Below are 26,670 nucleotides of genomic sequence, written 5' to 3'. Positions count from 1 at the left end.
TGCTGGGGATTGCCCCAACCCAGGTGCAGGACGCTGCACTTGGCCTGGCTGAACTTCATGAGGTTGGCATGGGCCCAGCTCTCAAGCCTGTCCAGGTCTCTCTGGATAAATGGATGCCATGCATGGCCATGGACCTCCTGACAACTCTCTGGAAGGACTGATCCCTCCTTGTAACTACAGTGAACTGGAGGATTAGTGTCCTAAATTGGATGCTTGAAGTTCAGCACTCCCCATTTTCTTTTCTATAAAATAAGCATAGCAATCTTTTTGTGGTCTGTTTTAGGAAGGAAAACCACAAGTTATGTCTCATATGCTAAATGGATCTGCTCACCTATGTATATATTCATACATGTGCAGAAGCGTATTTATATGTATACTGTTTGCCTATACAAACACGCACATTCACAAAAAAGGCTATAAATTCATCTTTCTAAACATTCATTCCTGTTCAGCACACACACATTGTGTTTTTGGTATTTTCTAAATCCCAATTTGTAATGAGGAGTGAGAAAAGGGCAGGCTGAGAAGAGTAAGAAAGAGCTGCTTATTTTGTTATAGCAGTGCAAATACCAAAATTACTGCTGGCTGTAGTCAGTTTACTGAACATGGTGGTCCATAAATTTCAACATGTGACTGCGCTCAAACAAAAGACATCGAAAGCTGCTGTGAAAATAAATGGAAAATTGGATCCAGCTACAAAGGCAAACCGCAGGATTGGACGTGCAACAAATGGGTCCCAACGCCTCCACACCAAACCCGTATGACAAATTGTGTCTCAAACAAGCTCCTAGAAAAAAAAAGAAGAAACACAAATCTTACCTGATATGGTCTCACTTTATGGTGAATTTCTTGAATTCCAACCTCTCTTGTCCTTACATCACGACACTACGAAGAGAAAGGAAGGAAAAAAAAAATTACAGAGGAGAAAAACATTAAGCTCTGAAACACACAGATTTCCAGCCACCTATCGGGTTCAAAACTAAACTGTAATAGCATGAAGTTGCACGGATGAATTTCAAATGGGTACACTTCAAAATAAAAATGCTCACCGATCCATCCCTAATATACCTCAGAAAGAGGTCTTAGTGCTAAATGGAAAGACATGCTGGCAAAAATCAATTCACTAAGCAACCATTATGGCTCATGAGGAAACGTACCCTTTGATTCACAAACAGCAGGGTCTGGAGGCAAAGTCAACATACATGAAAGCATAACAGGGAAAAAAAAAGACTTTGGCACAATCTGTTTTTGCCCTTCATTGGGAAACGCTGGCAAAATCTACCCTAAGGCACCAGAGAGGCCTTAAAAAAGCCAGTTTTTGAATCTCGGCAACCCTCTTCTGTAACTGTTCTCATTTAAAAGCAAGAAGTCCTACCCAAATATCAGAAAGTAAAGCTAACGCTGGTCTGGCATCCACAGAGCACCACTGAGGCTTGGGACCAACGGCAGAGAAAACAAAGAGAGCCAAAAGAAATCTTTTGGACAGAAGACAGAGGAGATGACAAGGCTCCAAGCTCAGCGCTTGGGAGATGGGTTATAGCTTGCACAAACTTGTGTGCTCCTCAGCAAAGCCAATGGAAGTCGAGTAATTTGGCACCCACTCACATAAGGGAAGGGCTGTGATAGCACAAGCACTCCCGCTGCAGGAGACTCTGCGCATTCACCTCTCAGCGGGTTGATCGGAAAGTCCAATGTTAAACTTAACCCAACATTTGTCAGTAAAGCGCAGCCACAATAGTTCTACCCAAAGCAGCTGAGTTGCAAATACTCATTTCATTCCACGAGGGAAGGAAGATAACCTCCAGCAACGGGCTAAAATTGCTCTAACAGCAACACCACCAACCTGCCCATGTATTTCCAAAAGCCAGACTTTTAGACAGGGAATGAATGTGTGAAAATCCAATTCACAGAGAGACTCAAGAGTACACAGAACAAGCACAGCTCTATCTCATGCCCTGGCCTCCTCTGAATACTTTTAAATTCCATTATCAACATAAAGTGACAATCTCCCAAATAGCATAAAAACACAGGCTTGAGAGCTGGGCCCATGCCAACCTCATGATCTTCAACCAGGCCAAGTGCAAGGTCCTGCATTTGGGTCGGGGCAATCCCCAGCACAAATCCAGGCTGGGGGCTGAAGGCATGGAGAGCAGCCCTGAGGAGAAGGACTTGGGGGTGTTGGTGGGTGAGAAGCTCCACAGGAGCCGGCACCGTGCGCTGGCAGCCCAGAAACCCCCCCGCAGCCTGGGCTGCATCCCCAGCAGCGTGGGCAGCAGGGCGAGGGGGGGATTCTGCCCCTCTGCTGCGCTCGGGGGAGACCCCCCTGCAGTGCTGCCTCCAGCGCTGGGGCCTCGGCACAGGAGAGACACGGAGCTGTTGGAGCGGGGCCAGAGGAGGCCCCGGAGATGCTGGGAGGGCTGGAGCCCCTCTGCTGGGAGGACAGGCTGAGAGAGCTGGGGGGGTTCAGCCTGGAGAAGAGAAGGCTCCGCAGAGACCTTCCAGCCCCTGCCAGTCCCTCAAGGGGCTCCAGGAAAGCTGGGGAGGGACTCTGGAGCAGGGAGGGGAGCCATGGGACGAGGGGGAAGGGTTTTACACTGGAAGAGGGGAGATTGAGATGAGATATTGGGAAGAAATTCTTTGGTGTGAGGGGGGTGAGCCCCTGGCCCAGGTTGCCCAGAGAAGCTGTGGCTGCCCCATCCCTGGAGGGGTTCAAGGCCAGGTTGGCCGGGGCTTGGATTCCCGGTGGTGTCCCTGGGGGACTGGAGGTGGTGGGAGGTGTCCCTGCCCAGGGCAGGGGTTTGGAACTGGCTGATCTTTAAGGTCCCTTCCAACCCAAACCACTCTGTGATTCTCTGCTTTACAATTTCCTAGCTACACAAACAGCACAGAGGCAGAGAAAAAAGGTAGAGAAATAGGCAGAGAAAAATCTACTTTGCATTGAGAACCCCAGAACTGAGAAAGGACAACATATTCTGGGATGATGCTTTAAAATTCTGTGTCCCAACTGCATATCTCCACTTGCACTCAGTGGCCGGCAATGACAAAGGCCGGCATCTGGTCCCTCCAACAAGGCTCCTCAAGAATTTCTTTCCAACGACCGCAGACACGAGCTGCAGTGTTGACAGGACTGATCCCCATCCCTCAAACGCACTCCTCCCCACGCCATTCCCCAAAGATGGAACTGCCAGAACTGGCTGATCTTTATTAGTGGGCCTGCAAACATATAAGATTCCTTCAAGTCCTTTCCTTGCCTTGGCCTTTCCCTCTCCTTTTCCAAGCAGAGAGACGAGAGCATAAAGCATATTTATAATTTTCTCCTATGACACAAGAAGAACACAACCGTACCTCACGTTTCAAGCTATATTGCAGCAGACTGTTTGGTTCCTCGTTCCACCAGCGGCAGTGTTTCTACCTCACTGAAGTAAAATCTGTAATCATCTGCACGGCAGAGATATTTACAGATTCGGTTCTTTTAAAAGAGATGACTGCCAGCCTGACAAGCCCTTTAACGGTTCAGCTCAGACCTGACGGCCATGGATCAGCCATCCCTGCTTCTCCAGCTGCTCTCGATCAGGTTCAGATCAAACGGTGTGGTTTTAGTATCGAACCCAGGGAAGAGTTCACTAGTAGCCCTGAAGAGCTGGACTGAAAAGGCTTCACTGCACCACGGAGGTTGTCTCCCCTGCCTGGTTTTGAAGTGAAAAGTCAGCAGGAGGGACGGAAGCTTCTGCGGCTGGCAAAGCTGCCTGCCAAATCCCAGCTCGCTACTGGAGAGAGACTGGGAGGAATGATTTAAGCAGAACATCCACGGCATCAGCTTAGGAGAGATTAAGTGGTAAGGAAAGCCCAGCTGGAAGGAAGACAGCCTGGAGTTTCTTTTCTGATCTTTGCACCGCAACGGGAAGATCCAAGTGCGACGGCAAAGGCAGTAAGGAGCTGGACGGAGCCTAGAGAACTATCCATGTTGAATACCAAAAAAATAGGTCAGCAGCACAAGCTGATGTGGGACTACAGGCACACACGCAGTAGCTGAAGACTTTACTATTGCTGGACGCTGTAATGCCTTAAAACCGCTTTAAAGAAAGGTGAGCTAGAAAGAGGGAGCGCTAAATCCCAATACGGACGCATGGAACAGTTGTGGTGAGGATCTGTCCCTGCCCAAACAGCAGGACACCGAAGCAATTAAAACCCTTTGGAATAGTCTCAAGGAGCATGGGGTTTGGGTGATGTTTTGCCTGCGGAGAAACACCCCAAGAAAGGCAGAATTTGGGCATCATTTTACTGGAGGATTTGCAAGCTGTGGCTGATAACCGGGTTTCGGAGGGAGGTTCAGAGAGAGAGAGCGGTGTCAGCGCAGACCGTGGCGGGCACCGTGAATGACGACTGCTGCAGCGACCTTCCGAGGAAAATCAAGACTGGGTGGAGGTACCTCCTTCTGACTTCAAATACAAACGCAATTCCTCCCTCCCCCTCCTCCTCTCCACCCCCGCTCAGATTTTTATTTGACCTTAAAAATATCAAGAATATCAAGTCTCATTTGTTTGTGCTGAAATCTCTCTTGCAAGATTTCTCTGGCCTCAGACTAAGAGCTTCTCTTCCAATTGTCCAGTCAAATAAGTGCACGCGTGGGAAAAAGAAAGGAAGGAGAATTTCTAATAGCGTAAATTAAAAAGAAACCTTCCTGCCGTCTCTCTGATTTAATGGCTTCATTCCGCTAAAAAATGGAATATCACAAACTAGTTACCAAGTACCTTCAGGAAAAGGGGGAAAGTGCTCAACTCAAAATCAGCCAAACAAAACCAGCTTTTCAGAAGTATCATCAAGGTGCTTTTTAGTCATTAACATTTATTTGAAAGACCTTCGCAGATTGTTTTAGCTCAGCAGCAAACCTGGCTTTTAGTGTCTTTTCTCGGCAATACTTTCCTCTCTGCTACTTTGTGTAAAGTCATCAAGCAGCTCTCTCTCCCTCAATACCAACCGACAAACGTTTTACCTGCGTCCCAAGATCTTTCATCCTGGCCAAGGCGAGCTCTCTCAGGTTCCCGTGCTCCACTCCAGAGCTGACGAGCGGCATTGGGATATCTCTGCATGTAAGAAGAAAAACAAAAACCTCAAACAACTGCATTAGCAGACCATACACCATAAAGTACGAGTAGGGTCACGTAGGCCAAGATCCCAAATAGCAGACCACAGAACTTATGGGAATTACCTTTGTTTCAAGTCTTTGGTTGAACATGAAATAACGCAGACAAAACACAACTAAAAGCAGGAGAAAAATGAAGGGAAAAAGCTACAGATTTTACTTTAGTAAAAAGGCTTTTACCATCTTGAGAAATAGGTTATAATTTTGCTCTCAGTTCTTCGCTTGGAAGTCTGGAAAAAAAGGGATCATCCAGCGGAGCCTGTGCCTCGCCTGGGACTCCAGGTCGGATGTTCTTCGTGGTATCTGTTGCTGGAGACCAGCAATTGGGAACCAGACCGCCTCTTTCCGCAGCCTCCGAGGTGAATGTCCACCAGGGAAAATGCATCATAATCAGAACATTTTTATATTGGGACGCTAGCTGCTTAAAAGTGAAAAAGTTCTGTTTAGCAAAATGATTTGCGGCAAAGCCCGGCCAGAAAGTTCAGGGCCTTCCTATGGGAATGTAAATCATGAGTCTGCAAATGGCAGAACTCCTTCCCTCAGTTCTCCAAGGGAGCTATTACAATTAATTTTGAAGTAAGACCAGGTTTGGCTTCTCCACTGCCTTCCAGGGCAGTTTGTCCCGCTAGAGATTATGCAAGCCGGACACCATCCCTTAGGGAAAGGAGGATTTACGCATCCAGATCAAGCTGAAAAAGAAACATGTGAGAACTTGAGTTAACACCCACCTTCTATCTAATGCTGTACTACACCAATTTGGTGATTCCAAATGCTTCTCCCTCTCCCTGCTCAAACTCCATCCTGGCAGCCCTGATAACACACCACCCAAGTGTAATCCAACCCCCCCCAGATCTTCTAGAGGACTATACAAATATGAAAGACAACAGGTTGGTCTCAAAACAGCGCTCAAAGTTCCTTGATGAGTATTCCTCCTTTTTCTTTATCTATGCGAGCATTCAAGAGAGTAAAGAACACAATATCACAAAAAAACCCCCATACAGAGAATGGAATGGTTCAGGGAATTGGTAATGTAATTAACTTAATCCATCTTGGTTCAGTAGCGATTGAAAGTCATCACCATCTAGCAGCTGTCTGATGACCTCTGTAAAATGTATTAATTGATCTACTCAGTTCCTTGAGGACTTGCATTCACACCATGGCCCCCATTAACAATGACTATTTTTGGCAGTAGCTGTATGAAAGATAAAAGGTCTTCAAGGGCCCCAAAGGCCTGATCCTTGCGCTGCTTCAGCCTTGTAGAAGGTCTGAGACACCCGGCAAGAGGGGGCAAGAAACGGAGTTTTCCTTTACTGGTAAGAATGAAAACAAGGGCTTCAAGACTCCGATATTCTCCTCCCATTTCAGCATCGCCCTCCAATTTCGGTACAATATGCTCCAGCGTAACGGAGGTCCTGTGCTTTACTTTCCTCCCCTGTTTTCCCTGCTCCTCTTTCTATAAAGCCAAAGGGCGTACGAAAAATTCCTCGCCTCTTACACTCGCGTGCCAAAAAAAAAAAATCGAGGGAAAATACAATTAGCTAACTAGTTCATTTATTCAGTGGATTTCTTTGAGTAAATAAGACACTGCAGAGCCAACACAACATACTTCAAAGAGCTTCAATTAGAGGAAATGAGCACTTCACATGGTGGCTAAAGGACACACTAGAGGAGAACGGCATTTTCGTCAGGGTATGTTAGATCTACAGTGATAATCTCACCAAACGCCTTTCTTCTAATTATGGAACAACTCCAAAAAGTCAGGCTGGATGTATTTTCCCTACAGGGACACAGATAAAACATCCTGACGTCTTCCAGTACCAGGTCTTTAGCTAAATCCACAGTCTGCTATGAAACAGTAAATGAAATACTGCAAATAAAAGACAGATTACAACACGCAGTAACTTGAGCCTCTCTCATCTGCCTACTAGGGAGCAAGCTAAATTAAAATATGAATGTGAAAAATAAGCTTTTAAGAAAAAGAAAGCACGAAATAGGTTTTCCATCCTCACTTCAGATTAGGGCAGAGCATTTAAATAAGTACCCTGCGTGCATCAGGAGTGCACACACTAACTGCCTATTTTGAGTAGCCACAAGACAGCATTGTACCAGCGATTTCAGGACTTGTTAAAATGCTAAACAAATTCAGGGATACGGGGGATTAAATCCTGACCTTATTAAAGTTAATGTGCAATTTGCCAGAAGCTTCAAAAGGGCCTGTTTAATCGATTTTTCAAACATTCTGCTTTAGGACACTCGTGAAGCAGTTGATTGAAGCACAGAGTGAAGGTCTAAAGACCTTGGGTCTGCTCTCAGCTCTGACTTACACGATCTCAGCTGAGTAAGATATTTTATTTCTTCATACCTCCAGCTCCCCATCAGTAGGGTGACAACAACATTAATATAAAACACCGAGATCCACAAAAGAAAAAGTCTCCAGGTGTGTGGCACTACTCCTGTCATTTCACACCTTCTCATGCACCAAAGCACCTCGGTGCTAATGAGGTTCACAAACATTGAGGATAAACACGGTATTAAGCATCTCTGACAGTGGCATAGAGTGCACCCTCAGCAAGTTTGCCAACGACACCAAGCTGTGTGGGGCGGCTGACACGCTGGAGGGAAGGGATGCCATCCAGAGGGACCTGGACAGGCTGGAGAGGTGGGCCCATGCCAACCTCATGAAGTTCAACCAGGCCAGGTGCAAGGTCCTCCATCTGGGTCAGGGCAATCCCAAGCACCGATACAGGCTGGGCAGTGACTGGCTTGAGAGCAGCCCTGAAGGACTTGGGGGTGCTGGTGGACGAGAGGCTCAACACGAACCGTCAGTGTGCGCTGGCAGCCCAGAAAGCCAATCGTACCCTGGGCTGCATCAGGAGAAGCGTGGCCAGCAGGTTGAGGGAGGTGATCCTCCCCCTCTACTCCACTCTCGTGAGACCCCACCTGGAGCACTGCATCCAGTTCTGGAGCCCCGACTACAAGAGAGATACGGACGTGCTGGAACGTGTCCAGAGAAGGGCCACGAGGATGATGAGAGGGCTGGAGCACCTCTCCTATGGGGACAGACTGAGAGAGTTGGGGTTGTTCAGTCTGGAGAAAAGAAGGCTCCGAGGAGACCTTCGAGTGGCCTACCAGTATCTTAAGGGGGCCTCCGAGAAAGCTGGGGAGGGACTTTTTAGGATGTTGGGTAACGGTAGGACTAGAGGGAATGGATTAAAACTAGAGATGGGACGATTCAGACTGGACGTTAGGAAGAAGTTCTTCACCATGAGGGTGGTGAGACACTGGCACAGGTTGCCCAGAGAGGTGGTGGAAGCCCCATGCCTGGAAGTTTTTAAGGCCAGGTTGGACGGGGCTCTGAGCAACCTGGTCTAGTGGGAGGTGTCCCTGCCCATGGCAGGGGGTTGGAACTAAATGATCTTTAAGGTCCCTTCCAACCCTAACGATTCTATGATTCTATGACAGTTACAACACACTCGGGAAGATATCTTCTCTTCCAACCAGACATTAGCAACAGCATCTCTTTTTTTTTTAAAAAAAAAAAAAACCAACAACATATTTAACTTGGTTTCCTGAAGCAGAAAACCTTCTACAGCGTTTTGTCAGTGACACCTCTCCCATGCTCACCTGACTCATTAAACTGATTATTTTCAGCACGTGACGGACTACAAAAACTTCGGGTCCCTTATATTTCTGCAAAACCTGGTACTAGGGAACAGAGATCCCCAAAAATGGTCCTAAAAAGGAGGGGCATTGATAGTTCAGTTTTTTTCTGGAAAACCTAAAGGCACATACCAAACGGCGAGTCCGTATGCAGAGAGCTCAGGATAAGCTGCCGTCTGGGGCACAAGCTGAATTTGAAAGGATTTTGGGAATAGAGCCTGAAATGCAAGACGTGAAGGATGGAGGACACGGGGCAGCAGATTGGAGGGAGACGGAAAGGGGCATCAACGAAAAAAGGGAAAAAAGTTGTTGTCCTCAGTGAAGCAGTGTTGGGAAGAGGCCACAAATGTTTTAAGAAATCTGGCTTTGTTCATTATTCTGTAACAGAGTCACACAATGGCCCTGAAAGCAATTTAGATGAAAGTAATAGCTTTTGGACTTTGCACTGGAGGTGTAAAAATCTGTAATCACCACGAACAAGTTTCACATAACATGAGCCGGTCAGTAAGAAAACAGATATTCCACTGGAACGTAATAACTGACAACCGGGTGACAGCTGGATGGAGGCTGCTGCTGGTGACAGAATCATAGAATCACAGAACGGTTCGGGTTGGAAGGGACCTTAAAGACCATCCTGTGCCACCCCCTGCCCTGGGCAGGGACACCTCCCACCAGCCCAGTTTGCTCCAAGCTCCCGCCAACCTGGCCTTGAACCCCTCCAGGGATGGGGCAGCAACAGCTTCTCTGGGCAACCTGGGCCAGGGGCTCACCACCCTCACACCAAAGAATTTCTTCCCAATATCCCATCTCAATCTCCCCTCTTTCAGTTTAAAACTGTTACCCCGTGTCCTATCATTACACTCCCTGATAAAGAGTCCTGCCCCATCCTTCCTGTAGGCCCCCTTCAGGTACTGGAAGGCCACTATTAGGTCTCCGCGGAGCCTTCTCTTCTCCAGGCTGAACGTCCCCAACTCTCTCAGCCTGTCCTCACAGCACAGGGGCTCCAGCCCTCTGATCACCTTCGTGGCCTCCTCTGGCCCTGTTCCAACAGCTCCGTGTCCTTCTTGTGCTGAGGACTCCAGAGCTGGACACAGTACTCGAGGCGGGGTCTCCCCCGAGCGCAGCAGAGGGGCAGAATCCCCCCCTCGCCCTGCTGCCCACGCTGCTGGGGATGCAGCCCAGGATGCTGTTGGCTTTCTGGGCTGCAAGTGCTCATTGCCTGCTCATGTTGAGCTTCTCGTCCACCAGCACCCCCAAGTCCTTCTCCTCAGGGCTGCTCTCCATCCATTCTCCGCCCAACCTGTATTTGTGCCTGGGATTGCCGTGACCCAGGTGCAGGACCTTGCACTTGGCCTGAAATCATAGTCAAGCTCAGGCAAATGAGCACACCAAGCAGAGACTTTTCCAGGCCCATGTTCCTTAGAAGGAGACCTGCTAGGCTACAAATTCAGGCTGTCCTCTAAGAATAAACCTCTTCGGTTTAGATAGCACCATGAATGAATGATCCATTGTGTCTAGAGTGGAATCGATGAGGAAGAAGATGTGCACGGAGAAAAGGTAGGAGTTTGCCTTTAATAACGCTTCTACAAGTGATGGAAGTGTTCAAGACCACGTTGGACGGGGTTCGGAGCAACCTGATCTAGTGGGAGGTGTCCCTGCCCAGGGCAGGGGGTTGGAACTGGATGATCTTTAAGGTCCCTTCCAACCCTAACAATTCTGTGATTCTATGATTCTACGATGTGAAAAGTCTGGGGGGAATTTCTACTTGATAATGTCAAGGTGAAATTGCCCATAAGCCGTGGTTTGCCACCTTCACCAGCATTACATCCTTCTTCTCAGAGTTCAGCTACAGCCATCAGTTTCTCACAGTAACAAAGATCTGAAGAACAGGTCTCCTGGTCACTGAAACGGCGTCTCGGTTACTACAGACTGATGGATCACAATCACATTCAGAAACCTAATCAATCTTCACCATACTCACGTTTAGCTTCTCCTCGTCTTTGGTAACTTCGGAAAGCTACTCCATAATCTCAGTCTTGACCAAAAATTCCCAGCTTCCTGCCTGGTTTTATGCAAGACTACTTCTTATTTTCTTGTTTTCTGTCCAAATCAACGTTCCTATTTCTTAGAAGGTTATTTTCCTTCTCTCATTGATTTGCAGAGGTCATTTATGCCCACATCTATCCTTCAAGCAGAAGACTGATGCTCTTCTGCACATATTTCCACAGTTCATTTTCTTGAAGATGGGGATTATTCCAGACAAGGTCTTACCAAAGCCTTGTCTGGCTGCTGCGTTAATACTTTCATCTCTAAGAAGAGTTTTCCTGAAAAAAAATGCTTTTCATGGCTGCATCCACCAGACGCTAAGAACTTTTGCTCCTCCGCTATTTTCACGTGGTGGTCTCATGGTCCACAGAAAAACTCCCTCTGAGTTTGACCTCCCTCAAACTTCCCTGAACTGCATCTCATCCCACCCTTACCACTCCAGCTTCACCACCACTAGATCTACTGGTGCATCCTCTCTCTGTCAACGATGCTTCCCAGCCCTGCAAGGTTTCCTCAGTGCCCTATAACTTTTTGTGTCGTCGTACATAAATACAATTTGGAGCAAGATCAGATTTTGAATGGACGTTTGAGAAACTCCACTAATAAACCTGAGTCCATACCTTTGGACTTTGTCAAAGCCACCTTGTGTTTCTTGCCTACAGCCACCTTCTTCTCTACCATGTTTCTCAGCCTATCTCTGCTCCATCATATTTCTGATAGGGCACAAAATCAAATGCCTTAGAGAAGCCCAGGCAGGTGATGTCTAATGCACAAGGCTTCCTCATTCTGCATGCTCTTGGAGAGCTAGGCATTGGCACCGTTTCCAGCTCGTGGAGCTGGAAGCCAACTGGGTATTGTCTGCACATGCAAAAATAGGCAAGTACGCTCTAGCCTCCCTTCCTAGTATCAGTCAGAGGTAGGAGATAACAGAAGCAAATTAACCCAAGGAAGACCCCACACTGAAAATACAGTGCTAAACGGAAGTATTATCTACCGTCCTGGGAGGTGAGTGTTGGAAACAACGGCACGACCATCGTACATTTATGAAAACCCTGCAACACCCACGGGGAAAGAAAGGAAGTCTCTATAGCCAAGAAAAATGACACACCTTGCAGCTCCTGCAATAAATATAGGAAACTTCACCCACAGTCAAGAGGCAATTATCCATCAATATCATTAAAGTCCTACGTATGCCACATCCTATGCTCTCGTCTGACTGGCAACGAAAGCGAGTCCTCCAGAAATCTTGAAGTTTCTGGGTGCATTAGAGAGGCAGTTCAATTTAAATAGCTTCTTGTTCTACTTGGCGTTTCCCATTATGAATAGAAAGGAAGCAGTTTTAAAAAATCTTTAGCGCATTAACAATTAAGGCCGAAAAACAATAAAAGGCTGAGTGAGACCTTGCTGTAATTAAAGTAAGAATCCCTCCAAGTGCAGTAAATCAATATATAAGACCCACCACAGAAAATTACCTCTGAACACGGTACACACGTGTCCACGGTGGGACAAGGGCCAGGATTCTGGCCACCAGATCCACAAGAGTGCTGGGGGGGTAGCTCTTGTATCTTCCAGTCTTCCAGAGCTCGTAGAGACCAGTGCCGCGGATCACTAGTGTCGGATAGAGCTTCATGCCGTCTGGGCGAAAAGCAGGATTCTCAAAAAACTCCTGCAAAAACAGAACCAAAAAAAAAATGTGAGTCAGGGAAAAACAAACTACATTTCCTGGGGCTTCAGCGGTCTAGCAAAATGAATTTCAAGACAGATTTTGTAAAACACAATTGTAAGTACGTTTTAAGAATTACTGGCTTACATTGAGTTGCCAGTATTTATGTGTTTACGACATTTTTTGAAATAAAAGAGCATGTTCTAGATTTAAAGAGAAGGCCACTAAAGAAAAAGAATCCATGTGAGAATGCTACGAATCAAATCTGTACATTACTTCTACCTTTCAGCATGAATTCAATAGATATCACACCATTTATTGTAACAGACTCTGCTCAGAATTAGAACAATAGAAATGAGTGTACTTATCTTCAATCTCAGCAGACCACATTTAGAGATTAATCAATGTGTCTGGGACACATCATTTGAATAGCAATGAAGAAAAACAGATTTATTCTACAATGATGTTCCGAACAATCCCGGCGAACGGGAGGACAAAACGTATCTCCTGCTAACTTCTATGACTAAATCCCAGCACAGAACTGCAAACTGAGCAGCACTAGCTCACATTACAAAACAATCGCTTTGGTTTTTTTCGCAGATGAAATTTCAGTAGTGACAATTAAAATAAAATCACGTATTAAAAAAAAAAACCTAAAATCAACAACCAGGCAAGGCACTCCGAACAAAGCAACCGCTAAACTGACTTAAGTGATGACATGGCTCTCGTTATAATAGAATCCACGGGCCAGATCTAATACTGGATCGGACTGTTGCACACTTGAAATCCACCACGTGATCCCTCTGCAGCATGGTATTCTCATAGTAATAAAAAAAGAAATAATGTAAGTTTGTTAAGCTGAGTTAATGGCATACTGTGGTCCCACCAGTTGCCACGCCAGCTTTGGGACTCACCACCATCACTCTGCTGAAGTGCTTCAACACATCCACGTGGCTCAGACCCACTCAGACATTTTGCTACGTTTCCAACCACTGCTGTGTGTTAAACCAGCTCCTGGAGCACTCCAGTGAACCCCGATGTCGGAATAAAGTGCCATCAGCAGCCTGCTGGGAGCAGGACCTCCACCCTGGGCAGCACTAAGCGGTTTGTTGGCTCCCTCGGCTTCACAAACCCAGACTTCGACACAATAAAAAGCAGGAAATGGTTTGCTGCCAGCTTAAGCACACCAAAATCATAGAATCACAGAATGGTGATTGGAAGGGACCTTAAAGCTCACCCAGTGCCACCCCCTGCCCTGGGCAGGGACACCTCCCACCAGCCCAGGTTGCTCCAAGCCCCGGCCAACCTGGCCTTGAACCCCTCCAGGGATGGGGCAGCCACAGCTTCTCTGGGCAACCTGGGCCAGGGGCTCACCCCCCTCACACCAAAGAATTTCTTCCTAATAATCTCATCTAAATCTCCCGTCTTTGTTTAAAACCATTCCCCCTTGTCCTGTCACTCCAGTCATGATCCAGAGTCCCTCCCCATCCCTCCTGTAGGCCCCCTTCAGGGACTAGAAGGCTGCTATAAGGTCTCCCCGGAGCCTTCTCTGCTTGGACTCAAAGGCACAGTAGATCCAGCACAAGGACGGGAAGAGACGAGCAAGGTCAGAGAAACGGCAGGACCACATCAGCCCAGGCCATTTCTGGCAGAATCCCTGCCTAAGCCTGGGGCCGGCCCCAGCGTCCTCTGCCCTGCATGCCCACGCTCCTGTGCCACCCTCCCTGCTCTGCCGCGACGGAGAAAAACGGGCCAGAGAGCTAATCCCGCTGGAAAAAGTAACCAGTTTTTTTCTTTTCCAGGCAGACCAGCCTCCTGAGCCATTCACACGCATCCTCACAAACAGAGACAGGGACAACTGAGCTTAAGAGACAAAACAAGATCTGGACCGTGGATAAAGCCCACGCTGCTGCTGGAAAATTAACTGTCAAATCCTGCATTCATGGTCTGATGAAGCTTCAGCCATCCCCGTCCCAGCAGCACTGCCAGCATAAGGAGCAGCACGTCCCGCATGGCCCCATAAAGAAAAAAACAACACAATGGGGAGGTACCGCTTTTACATTTTGTGGTGTTGTTTTAACTCGGATCAACTCACTGACTCGAGTAACCTGCAGCTCTGCAAAACCGTTGTGCTGAGAGAACCCCGTCCAGGCACAGCCTCGTTGCGTTCACCTCGTCACAGAACTGCTAAACAATTTGGCTCACGCAGAAAGCGAGACCCACATTCTCTAGCCTCAGCCTTCAGGAGGGATATCTAACTCATTTCTCCTCAAAGAGCATCCAAGACACAAGACCAACCATCCCAGAGGGGTAACACCCCTTGTATCCCATTAAGCTGTACAGTAAATGGTTTACAAAGAAGTTGGACAAAGGCAGATAAAGACAGATGACTCTGAACGCCGGTGTCTAGGTGGTCACTCTGAAGCGTGCATAGATGCAAGGTTGGTCTCCTCCTTTCTGCAGGTTTGTTTATGTGCTCTTTAAACACTCCTGTTCGTCATGAATTTCACATCACCACCACGAGATGAAAAAACGTACTTATCTTGCCAGCTCCCTGAAATAATAAAATCATCATCCCCACCTCTGAGGATTGGACATAAATGGCTTATTCAGAGGCTGGTTCGTGCTGCGGCTCCACAGGCAACAGATGTGATGGCTCCCTGCCCTGCCCATGCTTCCAGCCACGCCGCCCTGCTCCCAGTCTAGTGCCAGTGCCGATTCCTGATGGACCCTTGACCAGGATGACTCACCTCACTGATGTGAGAGAACCCAACATGCCTTTTGGGGACAGCGCTTTTCTTTTGCTCCAGTGTTTCGGGGTGGTCTGTTGAACACCACTGGTGAATCGTAGAGCATCTCCAGTTGGAAGGGACCCATAAGGACTATCGAGTCCAACTCCCAGCAAGTAAGTAGGGTCAGAAGCAGGATCTGCCCCCACGTGTCAAGCAGCGAACCATTATGTCTGCTTAATGCATCTCTTGGAAGGGTGTGTCCTCCCTTCTGCCCCCATGGCTCAGTTTGACTTTACAGGTCAATACTGTCGCTGGCGGCTGTCAGAGAAGGTAGACATTGTAGTGACAGGGCAAAGGGGAATGGTTTTAAACTGAAAGAGGGGAGATTTAGATGAGATATGAGGAAGAAATTCTTTGGTGTGAGGGGGGTGAGCCCCTGGCCCAGGCTGCCCAGAGAAGCTGTGGCTGCCCCATCCCTGGAGGGGCTCAAGGCCAGGTTGGACGGGGCTTGGAGCAACCTGGGCTGGTGGGAGGTGTCCCTGCCCAGGGCAGGGGGTGGGACTGCCTGATCTTTAAGGTCCCTTCCAACCCAAACCATTCTATGATTCTACGACCACTCTTACCACCTCTTCTGTGCTGGCCCTGGTGTGTGTCTGATGCTCAAGATGCAAAGAGGAGGGGAAAAAAAAAATAAATCCCTGGACTCATTTTCAAAGCAGGCGGCTGAAGCAGGCGTGCAATCCAAAGTCATAGAGCACATGAGGTAGCGTAGGGTCAGAAAAATAATTCCGAATCCTGTTGCCCTGGAACAACCCAAAAGGACGGACTTCCATCTTTTGTGGGTGGTTAGAGGCGCTCTAATGTAAAACAAAGCAACTGTGAAAGAAGGAATAAGGAAATCGCGTAAGCGGTGAGTGTTCTAATGAGAGGAGCTCTACGGCCAAGCGGCACTGAAGAAGAGAAAGACATTAAGGTAAGGAAGCAATGATGCTTCCCCAATGAGATATAGGAAGGTAAAGAAACCACTCCAGCAAGGAAAGAAAGGCTTCTAGTAAGGTTATGTATTAATATTCGCAACAATACTGAACCGAACACAAAAGCATGTATGATTCACCACTCAGAATATTTAAATAGTCGCTGATTTACATTGCAGATTAAAGGCAGGCATCAACACAGCACTAAGGTTAACGCCACCCAGCAGTCAAAGGCAAGGTCAGAAGTACAGGTTTATAATCACAACGGGAATTTTGCCGCTTCGTACGCGTGGCACATTTTACGTCAATATACGAAGCCAGCCGATAACGCTACTTCATACTTCAGCAATGCTGGCGTTAAAAAAAAACAACGTATTTTCATATTTATTTCTTCAACTATTTCTCAAAATGCTCCTCAAGTTTAATTATTTCAAAAGTAATTAATTTCAAACAACGTAACAAAGCGGTGTCTCCTTTTTTTCCAAACCCCTTTTTCCAGCAGTAAACTTTAAATAGCTTCTGTAAATCCCAATATTTAAAGGCTTAACCTTTTCCCATTTACAAACAGTTTTGATTAAGTCTCTCATGAAAACAAAGGAACTATAAAATGCTAACACATGCCAAGCTTTAGTAGGAATTGTAGCCTTTTCTTTTTTTAATTAGACACCTTAAAAGGTGTCTTCGACTGATAAAAACGTTCAGAACAGTTTCCTGCCAAAACAAATTCAATCCCTAAACCAACATTTGTTCTGGAGACCACCATCCATAGCGTCGCTGGAGTCGACAGGAGGCTTTCCATCAGCTCGAGCAACTCAATGGGGGCTTAAATCCACTTAAATGGCTTAAATCCAGTCTGCTAACGCGCCGTGAAGTTAAGAGGTTAAAGATGACCTAGAGAGAAAGGATCCTTACGTATTTCCAGTCTTTTTGAATCACCTGAGGATGCGGCATAGTGCTCTCGCGTGCATGAATATTCCAGAAGGAAGCACACGCAGCTTCAAAGCCACTAAACCAATTTTCTTTGTACTTGAAGTTTCCTCCCCTCCAGCTAAAGACCGTGAACCAACTAGCATTTAACACGTCTCGTATAATAAAGATGGATGCTAGAGTAAAATTTTAAATTTGTGCATGTAGGCGACGGACGGGACGTGAGAGATTATCGTAGTGGTTTAATTGTAATTAAAAAAAAAGGTCAATTCGGATCAGCTGAAAATTAAAATGATCTGGAGGTCCATAAACACAGGCTTTTTCATACCCTAAAATAATGTTTCTCATAACCTTGCCCAATTTATGCGGCGTTAGAGAGAAGTTGAGTACTTTCTCACAGTAAATAATATAACGAGTAACCAGAGAATCCTGGAATTCACAATTTTTTTTTGCTTCACCTGAGTTCCATTAAACATACTTTACTTGTAGGAACAGCTGCTCTGTGAATTACAAACAATGAATCTTAATAAGATCCCATCAACACACATTCAGTCTACAAGGTTATACAAGTTAGCCACTAACATGTTTTATGAGAACAGTAATTGATTTTAGTAGCATATGCCTTTGGTGTAGACGTTCCCTGTTATTAAAGCTAATGGCATCTATAGGATCCATTCATCCACCACCTCATAAACTCGGTGCCACTATCGGGGTCCAACGGGTGTAAAATTAGTCATTCGGATGCCAAGAAGCCACCGATTTTTCCATCAAGGCAGACGTACCAAAGCCCGTGATGGAATCCTTTTGTCCAACAACCCATCAATTGCTTTGAGTCTTAAAAATGGCATGACATCGTCATTACTGTCCGAGAAAACAGACATTAGCTGAAGCCCAAAAGTCAATGTAACGCTATGTGACTCAAACAAAGATCAGAATATAAGAGGAGACGGAACCAGGAGATGAAGTTCTGAACTCAAATATTTCACTTTCACGTGCATTTGCAATAACCTTTTTAAATAGAAACGCTGTTAGTCACCCTTGTATCTGTTCAGAGTTGCAACAGAAAGGTCAACTGACTTGGGCTCATAATGAGACCACGCAGCGGTTTGGTCCCATTTTCAAGTTCGGTGACACTAAAAGATCATACCTTGCAGTTTTAATCTGATTTTACTGACTGCTTTAAGTACAGAACAAATTAGAAACAAGTTTTGAAGACACCCAAAAGCTGCAGTTCTCCCCCTCACTCCAAATGGAAAAAAAATAAGATATATATTTTATGGGATTGCACTTCATCTTTTTACAGACCAAAGACTCAGTTACCATCTTCAATCTTATCAGTTATAGGATAAGTGCAGCAATTTTTTTAAAGTGATTTACTAAAATGTCAGGTTTTCTTAAAAATAAATGTCATAAAAACATATTTTTTAATGACTGTCACTAGAAATCAGGTGCCACTCAACCCGATTCTTGAATTGGTTCCTTTACTATAGTCCCTGCATTAAACAGATGATTAAATTCCTGTCCGACTACATTGAGATGAACATTATCGTAGCGCTCCATATTACAGCATCCCTTATCTCCATCAGCTGTATTATTTATAACTATGAATACTGGTAGCACTTGAAAGCTACTGCGTTGAATGACACTTCCAACTCTACAGGGAGCGAACAATCACTTAGTAGTTTAATTATATGCATTAACAGAAGCATGTGGCTCAAAAATGTGGCTCCGTTTTAACTTGAAATTTGCATTTTCCCCTCTTTCTTGTAAATGCCATTCTAATTAAAATGTAATGATAGGATCTGCGTTCACTGATACCGACAACGGCCTACTGACCGAGAAGCGTAGACTAAATTGCGCCTTTTTACTGCCTTCGGAGCAGCCTAGGAACACACACATCGTCAAGCGCCAGTCGTCAACTGGGAAGTCAAATGCGGCGCCGACAGCAGGCGGAGAAGTGGTCATTTTAAAGTCACTTAACGTCAATATCTTCCAATTATGTGACCTGAGACTTCCTATTAGGTGACCAGAACATAGCAAGATACTACTTGGGAGCTGCGCTGAACACCATCTGTTTACAGACTCTGACTTGCGACAAACGAGAAGGTTTTAGATCTAGCTTATCGCTCAGTGGGATAACGATGAAAGAGAATGGTATTTACCATGATACATATTACACGTGCGTATATGCGATCGTATACACGCTGGGTGCAAAACCAGGAGAGCCCACCTGAATGTGAACGCACTGCGGACCATCCAGGAACAATAAGGAAGAGCAGTGTCCTCTACGAAAGGGGAGCAAACTCTCCCGTATTTCACCTGCGGCAGCCTGGAGCTTGTTGTTGTGCTGACTGCGTGCACAGCCACTCTTTAGCTGACACTTATCTTAAATACACAGAATACAGGCTTGAGAGCTGGGCCCATGCCAACCTCATGAACTTCAACCAGGCCAAGTGCAAGGTCCTGCACCTGGGTCAGGGCAATCCCCAGCACAAATTCAGGCTGGGCGGAGAATGGCTGGAGAGCAGCCCTGAGGAGAAGGACTTGGGGGTGTTGGTGGGTGAGAAGCTCCACAGGAGCCGGCACCGTGCGCTGGCAGCCCAGAACCCCCCCGCAGCCTGGGCTGCATCCCCAGCAGCGTGGGCAGCAGGGCGAGGGGGGGATTCTGCCCCTCTGCTGTGCTCGGGGGAGACCCCCCTGCAGTGCTGCCTCCAGCGCTGGGGCCTCGGCACAGGAGAGACACGGAGCTGTTGGAGCGGGGCCAGAGGAGGCCCCGGAGATGCCGGGAGGGCTGGAGCCCCTCTGCTGGGAGGACAGGCTGAGAGAGCTGGGGGGGTTCAGCCTGGAGAAGAGAAGGCTCCGCGGAGACCTTCCAGCCCCTGCCAGTCCCTCAAGGGGCTCCAGAAAAGCTGGGGAGGGACTCTGGAGCAGGGAGGGGAGCCATGGGACGAGGGGGAAGGGTTTTACACTGGAAGAGGGGAGATTGAGATGAGCTATTGGGAAGAAATTCTTTGGTGTGAGGGGGGTGAGCCCCTGGCCCAGGCTGCCCAGAGAAGCTGTGGCTGCCCCATCCCTGGAGGGGTTCAAGGCCAGGTTGGCTGGGGCTTGGAGCAACCTGGGCTGGTGGGAGGTGTCCCTGCCCAGGGCAGGGGGTGGCACTGGCTGGGCTTTAAGGTCCTTTCCAACCTAAAGTGTTCTCTATGAATTAAAATACAATTGGAACATTTTTCTAATATAACCTGGGGAATCCCCAAAGTTGCCTTGGGTTTATATAAATATGGTATATTGATACTACTCGAGCAATATATACCAGTGTTTCTGAGGTCCCTCAGGTGTTACCTGTCCTCAATGAGCAACACTTCAGTAAATCCCATCACTGATGTCTGATACAAAGACAGCACAACAGGGCAACATTTTTAATTAGGCTCTTCTGAAACACGTATGTCACTCTATATGTGGTGTCATGAATCTCTATAAAATTGATTCAACGTTTAACGTACAGGAGAGATAAATCAATTCATTTCTGCTTAATGCCTGCACTCATGACAAAATCCCCTACAGATAGGACGACGGGGCAAAAAGTTTCTAAAGCAGATGATCCAAATTTCCACCTCTCCTGAGAGCACCTGTAAAGCTCTCCTCCCTCTGCAATCGAGGGAGGAAAGACCTTTTTTCAGTTAATTGTTATACATTTCCTTCACTATTGACAGCTACGGACTAAAATCCTTTCAATTCCTGTCACATTCAAGCTGTCAAATTTCACCATACAGTATATAAATATGATTAGGGAAAATACCAAGACAAGAAAACAGTGACACAAACCCCAACATTTCTGCCATAAGAAGGTCAGTTCTGTGACAATGACCAGCATCTATTTTTAACCCATCTGCCGGCAAATTTTTTCAACGCAAGCGTATATTAGTGTATAGAGGAAAAGCACGTCAGGGACTAGCACGGTAATGCACGGGAGGTAAAACAGAAAAGTTTGTTTCGTATTAATTTTGCATATTCATTTGGCTAGTCCTTGAATTCCTAAATATTCAAAATATTGACGTTTGTCAGTAGCACATCACCAAAGACCTTGATGGGTCTCACTGAACTATTACAATAGCACACATTAACAAAAACACATGGGTTTGGTTGTTACTTAACAGAATAATCTACACGCTTACTTTAGGATGTTCTGTAACGCCTCACGTGTAGACTTGGAATGCCCAATAACCAAAGTGGATTTGCCTGCTAAAGTCCAGAGCGAAGAGGGAAAAGGACCTTGTGATTCACCCTTCAAGGTGCTGCTGTGTCTCCTCCCGTCCCCAACAGCCTCAAAGCCCCCACATCCACATGCCAAAGGGAACTTTTCCAGAGCGTCTAACACAAGTGAGTCCTCACAATCTTCAGGTTGTGAAGAAAAACTTCTTTGCTGTGAGGGTGGCAGAGCCCTGGCACAGGCTGCCCAGAGAGGTGGGGGAGTCTCCGTCTCTGGAGACATTCCAACCCCGCCTGGACACGTTCCTGTGCCACCTGCTCTGGGTGACCCTGCTCTGGCCGGGGGTTGGACGGGATGATCTCCAGAGGCCCCTGCCAACCCCCGCCATTCTGTGATTCTGTGACAGGAGCATTTAGTCCACTGATGTGAAGCTGTCCAGCGAGTTACTTACCAAGACCATGCACCTCAGCATCATAAACACCTTAATTCTCTACCTGGTATAGGAAACTGCTGCTGCCAGACGAGGAGGGAACATGTCCACCCCCCATCCCATCCCTCCCACGGTCTCTTTTTACCCCCGGACTGTCAGGATCTACAGGTCACCTCCTGTCTAACACTCTTGGATAGTTGCTCTGTCCAAGTTTGCAGAGAACTTAGCGCAAGGAGATCCTAGTCTGCAACAGTCCCCGGCACTGCTATGATACAACTCAATAATAAGAAGAGACATTTAACATTTGGAAGAGGCTTTGGGCATCGGCAGCATGACCTTGGAGCGTGGTTTTGACTCCTGAACACAGTATCTATCCGAACACCAAGACAAATCTCTCCAGATTGTGCTCACTGCACCGAGCAGTCCCATCTGCTTCGTCCTGCAGGTGCTCCAAGTGAGTCTCCATTTATTACGCAGTTTTGGAGAAACCCATGAGAATACCTCAATCAATTTGCTGTGAAGTTTCACCTTCACTTTTACCAAGCGCAGAACTCTGGTCTTGATGTTTCTGGAAGGGTCAGCTTTCCCCTAGGGCCAAGTACAGGAAATACAGCATTTTTCATTGTCTCAAGCACACAAGTTTTGCAACACAGATCCCTGTAAAGCACGTCTTCTACCTTAAAAAACATTGAGACCAGCAACTCTATAATGGTTTTAATAATCTAATCCTCCTTCATCAGACCTCTCCTTTCCGTAGGGAGCGTCGATACAACCATGTGCTCTCTCCCACCCCACTCAGCCCTGCAAAAGCTTCTCTCATTTGTGTTCCCAGCAAAACCATTATGCTTTTCCAGTATGCTTTTTTTTTTTATTATTATTAAAACAACAAAACACCCCACACAAAACCAAAAACTAAGCCCTCAAAAACTTAATTTGGACATCACGGTTCATCCACTCTGATGACAAGCATTCAGTTATGCAGTTGCTGCTGCTGCTTTGTGTTAAAATACGTATTTTACTGAATGATGCTCTTTTTGCCTAAATGCCTGGCAAATTTGCAGTCTCTATCCAAGACACATCCCTTTATTCCTGCGCCCCTTTCCATTCGGCTGTAGGTTCCCAGCCATATGTTCATTATTGACTTCAGCAGCAAGGGGCCTTCGAGAAAGAGCCCCAGCAAACAACTTCTGATCGCCGGCTTGAAAAAACCAGCACTCGACTAGACAGAGCGACTGTACATACCGACGCAACACAGCGTTGTCGGGGGGTTGTTCAGTGCAGAAATGATCTATTGGTTCAGGTAGAAAAAGGGTCTCGATTGTACCTTTGTATTTAGCAGAAGCTTTTTCTGAATGGGAGGCTATTTTAAAGGTAGTTTATTGTTATTACCGTAACTTTTACGGCTGGCATGCTGGAGGAAAAGGTGCGTGCAGACAAAATGCTAATTCAGAAAGGCAAAGGAAGCAATCCGAAGATCCATAATAAATACAGTTTTTCCACACAGCCTTGCAATTCATCATGTCCATACTAATGGTATCGCAAGACGTACTGTTTCTATGCAGTACGGTGGGAACGCAGCTAATGAAAGCCCCATCCTTTGCATTTTCTGGTTTAAATTGTGACACCCTACCCGCATGATGCGTGGATCCCCAAACGATGCAGAAGAGAAGGGACCAGTTGTACCTGGACCGTTCAACTGGTTCAGCTACTCTGCTCCCGCACGCCGGCACACCGAGGGCTGCAGCTTTAACTTCCACTTCTTTCCTCTGTCGCACATACTCAGGCTGACCTGCTTCACGGGAAGCACACCCAGAGCCGCAGCCAGCACAAAGGCGAGCAAAGGAAAGTTATTTCCACAAAGACGCCGGAGAGGGAGAAGAGCACGGAAGCTTCGTGCGCACAATTCGACCATCTGCAGAAGCGGGCGCACACTGGGGCTTTATCTAGATATTTTATCCGCAGAAGTATGAGTGCAATTATCTGTGAAAATAGTTTCTAAAAATAGCCTGTTCCTTACTACCGCGATTCTCATTAACATAAAAATTACCACGGCGTTGGCCATAGTTCATGAAACTATAATTGTTTCCAAAGCGAAGAGCTTTTCAGCTCTAACATTTACTAGGACTCCAAGAGAAGCTCTAGTAACTGAAAGACTGATCATTAAATACCGCCTAATCTCTTTCTGTAAATGTGCCCCTGGAAAAAAAAAAAAAAAAAAAAAAAAAGAGACGACAATTTTTCAGAGGTAATGCTAGCTACCTGCCAATAACAGGGTTTCAATGAGATCTTTAGCAGGAATTGAAAGGAAAATCATTTACCCCACTAAACATTTCAGAGCTATATTTAAAAACACAGATAACTGTCTTCCCCAAAGAGCGAAAATCAATGTAGATCAACAGTTTAACTGTCTTTTATTACAGTCATTAAAAGCTCCTGATAGAGGTGCAATATATTAGTTTCATTATGAATTTCATCTCCTTGATAAAAATGAGAGCCCTCGGGAAAAGTGTCTCCTTATTTACAGCTGGAGGTGATACAACAGTATTTAAAGTTTTACAACAACATCAAATACATTGCAAAGGGAAAGGACGCTCCTATTACCCGCTGCATGACTCAACCATTATTTTTCTCTCTCTTGTTCAACACACCCGAGGAGGCCGTAGCCCTCCGCATCCCTTACACTCGCATCATAGATGCATCAGACATTCCACTAAAATTAGCCTATTTCTGGGAAATGCTTATTTTACAATTCAGAAAAAAAACCAACCCAAACAGCCTGACACATGACTGTAAGACAAGGAATTTTCACCAGGCTAAGTCATTTAATGACTGCATTTTACCTAAAGAGCACAAGAATGGCTCTGCTGAATTGAACCAAACGTCTCCTCAGCCTGGTACTTGTCTCCAGTACTGACCATTACGTGGTGCTGCCTATCCTTTTACCCTCATCGTTTTATTTATGAGAGACTTTAGATGGACAGAGTGAAGCCACAGGACCTCCTCGTGGATCTCCGCCAGGAAAAAGGGCTTCTCGGCAACGGAAGGCCTATCTGATGTTCCTGGGCAGCACCCACCAGCTCCCATGTGCCTTCAGAGCTGGAGGGTTCCACCAGCAACTTGCTATGACACTTCCTCTGACACTCCCCACACTTCAAATTTCTAATCTTCTGGCTCTCCTCCCTGTTTCCTTTCCTTTTTTCTGCTCCCCAGATTTATTTCATCTATGAAGGGTCTTTAAGGTCGTTTGAGATGGGCTTACAGCCAGCCCTCCCGGAGGACCAAGAGGAACAGCAACAGTAAATCACGCTTAGGCAAAGACCATAAAAATAAAATAAAATAAAGGCAAACATAGCAATACCTTCTCAATTAATAAATGCTACTGGCTTCATAATATTTATACTAGAGCAGATACAGTTTGTTGATTACACTATTGCCACTCAGTGCCTCTGCAGAAACATAATGAGGACTTAGTAACAGCATCCCGGGAATTCTTTAGCCTCCTAAAGTTTTTGCTTAAATCCGAAGTTCTGCTTGGTAGCCCTGTTGGCAAGTGTGATTCATGAATCCTCCCAAGCATTTACCCCTAGAGTCACCTCATCTCTCTCGTGCCACAAGAGCAAAGCTGAGTGTTTATCGCGTTCCACAGAATGAGGTGTCTGCTCTGGTAACAATTCCATTATTCCCGCTGAGTCCTTGATTTATTCGAGCTATTATTCTAATTATTTTCTCCGACCACCTGCTACGTGAGGCACTGCGGAATCGGTCTTATCTGTTACGCTTGCGTTTGCCAACAGTAAGCGGCGGCGTGTGAGTGTGTGTACGCGTGCGCTACCTGACACCCCCGGCACAACCACATGGGTGGCGGGAGGAAGCAGAGCGCGCTCCCTCCCTGCAGCGCTTTCCCGGCTGTGGAATGGGGTGGAAAGATCTGAAGTAGAAAGGAAATCCTCCGAGGCTATAAAAAGAATCAATAAAAAAGGGAAGCAGAGAGGCACGACGGGGGAAAGGAGTGGGGAAGCACAACGTAACGGGGACACAGGACTAGTATATCCGCGCCGTTTAAAAAAAGGAACTGTAATAATCTTCACGATGAAGGCAGGCAAAAAGCCAACCTTCGCTTACCATGAAAAAGAATATATACTTATAACGAAACATCTAATACACTCACTCCTATCGATAAATTAAAGTTTTGAACAAATATTAATAAACTCTCCAGGAAAACTACGCACACAGAGGTTCGAAGACCTAGACATGCTTGCAAAAGAGTAACCGCTGGGCATCCTAGCTGCTGGATGGAAGCAGCAGGAAACACTCCGAAATCAATAGGTCATAAGGGACAGAAGCAACGTTACTCCTGAAGCCGTAATTACCTGTTCAATTTGAAGAAGCACCCAGTATTTTTAGTCCGCAGTCAGCACAATCAGCAAGTTATTATCTTCCCAGGAGAAGCCCCTCTATTTAATATATCAACCGGTAATGAAGGTAAGGTGCTTAGACCTCCTTCTAAAGTAATTTTGGTTCCTTTTTGTCCTCCCTTTCCCCAGTCTGAAAAGCAAGGTGGCTAGACAGGAGGTTAGTATCACAGCAACTGACTTATTTTTTCCAAACTACTACAAAACCAAGAATCTACAAGGATCCTTCATTAGCCGCAGGTGTCTTTGTCCCAGGAAGTCAGAGGTATCACATAGGAAGATTATATTTTTTTGTGAACTAGGAGAATAACGCCTAAAAGAGCACAACTGCTGCTCATGAACACCTTAGGAGTGTTGCAAGAACACACCAGATGCTCTCCACTTGGTTCCTCTCTTCCACGTCATTTTCACATAGTAAAAGCGTCTAAATATCTACCAGCATGGACTAACATTTATACAGCACAACAGATAAATAA

The 26,670-nt window shown here is 46.3% G+C and overlaps 1 protein-coding gene across 1 annotated transcript in view; it reads right to left on the bottom strand.

Annotated features, from left to right (window-relative positions):
- The window catches only part of ELP3 (elongator acetyltransferase complex subunit 3), a 100,960-nt gene that overhangs the window by 31,586 nt on the left and 42,704 nt on the right, over positions 1-26,670 (bottom strand). The window contains exons 10-12 of the mRNA XM_054194709.1: positions 12,322-12,515; positions 4,994-5,084; positions 820-885 (exon numbers count right to left, since the gene is read on the bottom strand). Coding sequence (XP_054050684.1) covers positions 820-885; positions 4,994-5,084; positions 12,322-12,515 — 351 coding nt within the window. The remainder of the gene's footprint in view (positions 1-819; positions 886-4,993; positions 5,085-12,321; positions 12,516-26,670) is intronic.

This window comes from Rissa tridactyla, chromosome 3, assembly GCF_028500815.1.
Source record: "Rissa tridactyla isolate bRisTri1 chromosome 3, bRisTri1.patW.cur.20221130, whole genome shotgun sequence".
NCBI lineage: Eukaryota > Metazoa > Chordata > Aves > Charadriiformes > Laridae > Rissa > Rissa tridactyla.
Note: the sequence above shows the minus strand (reverse complement) of the source record. Positions and strands in the feature narration are given on the sequence as shown.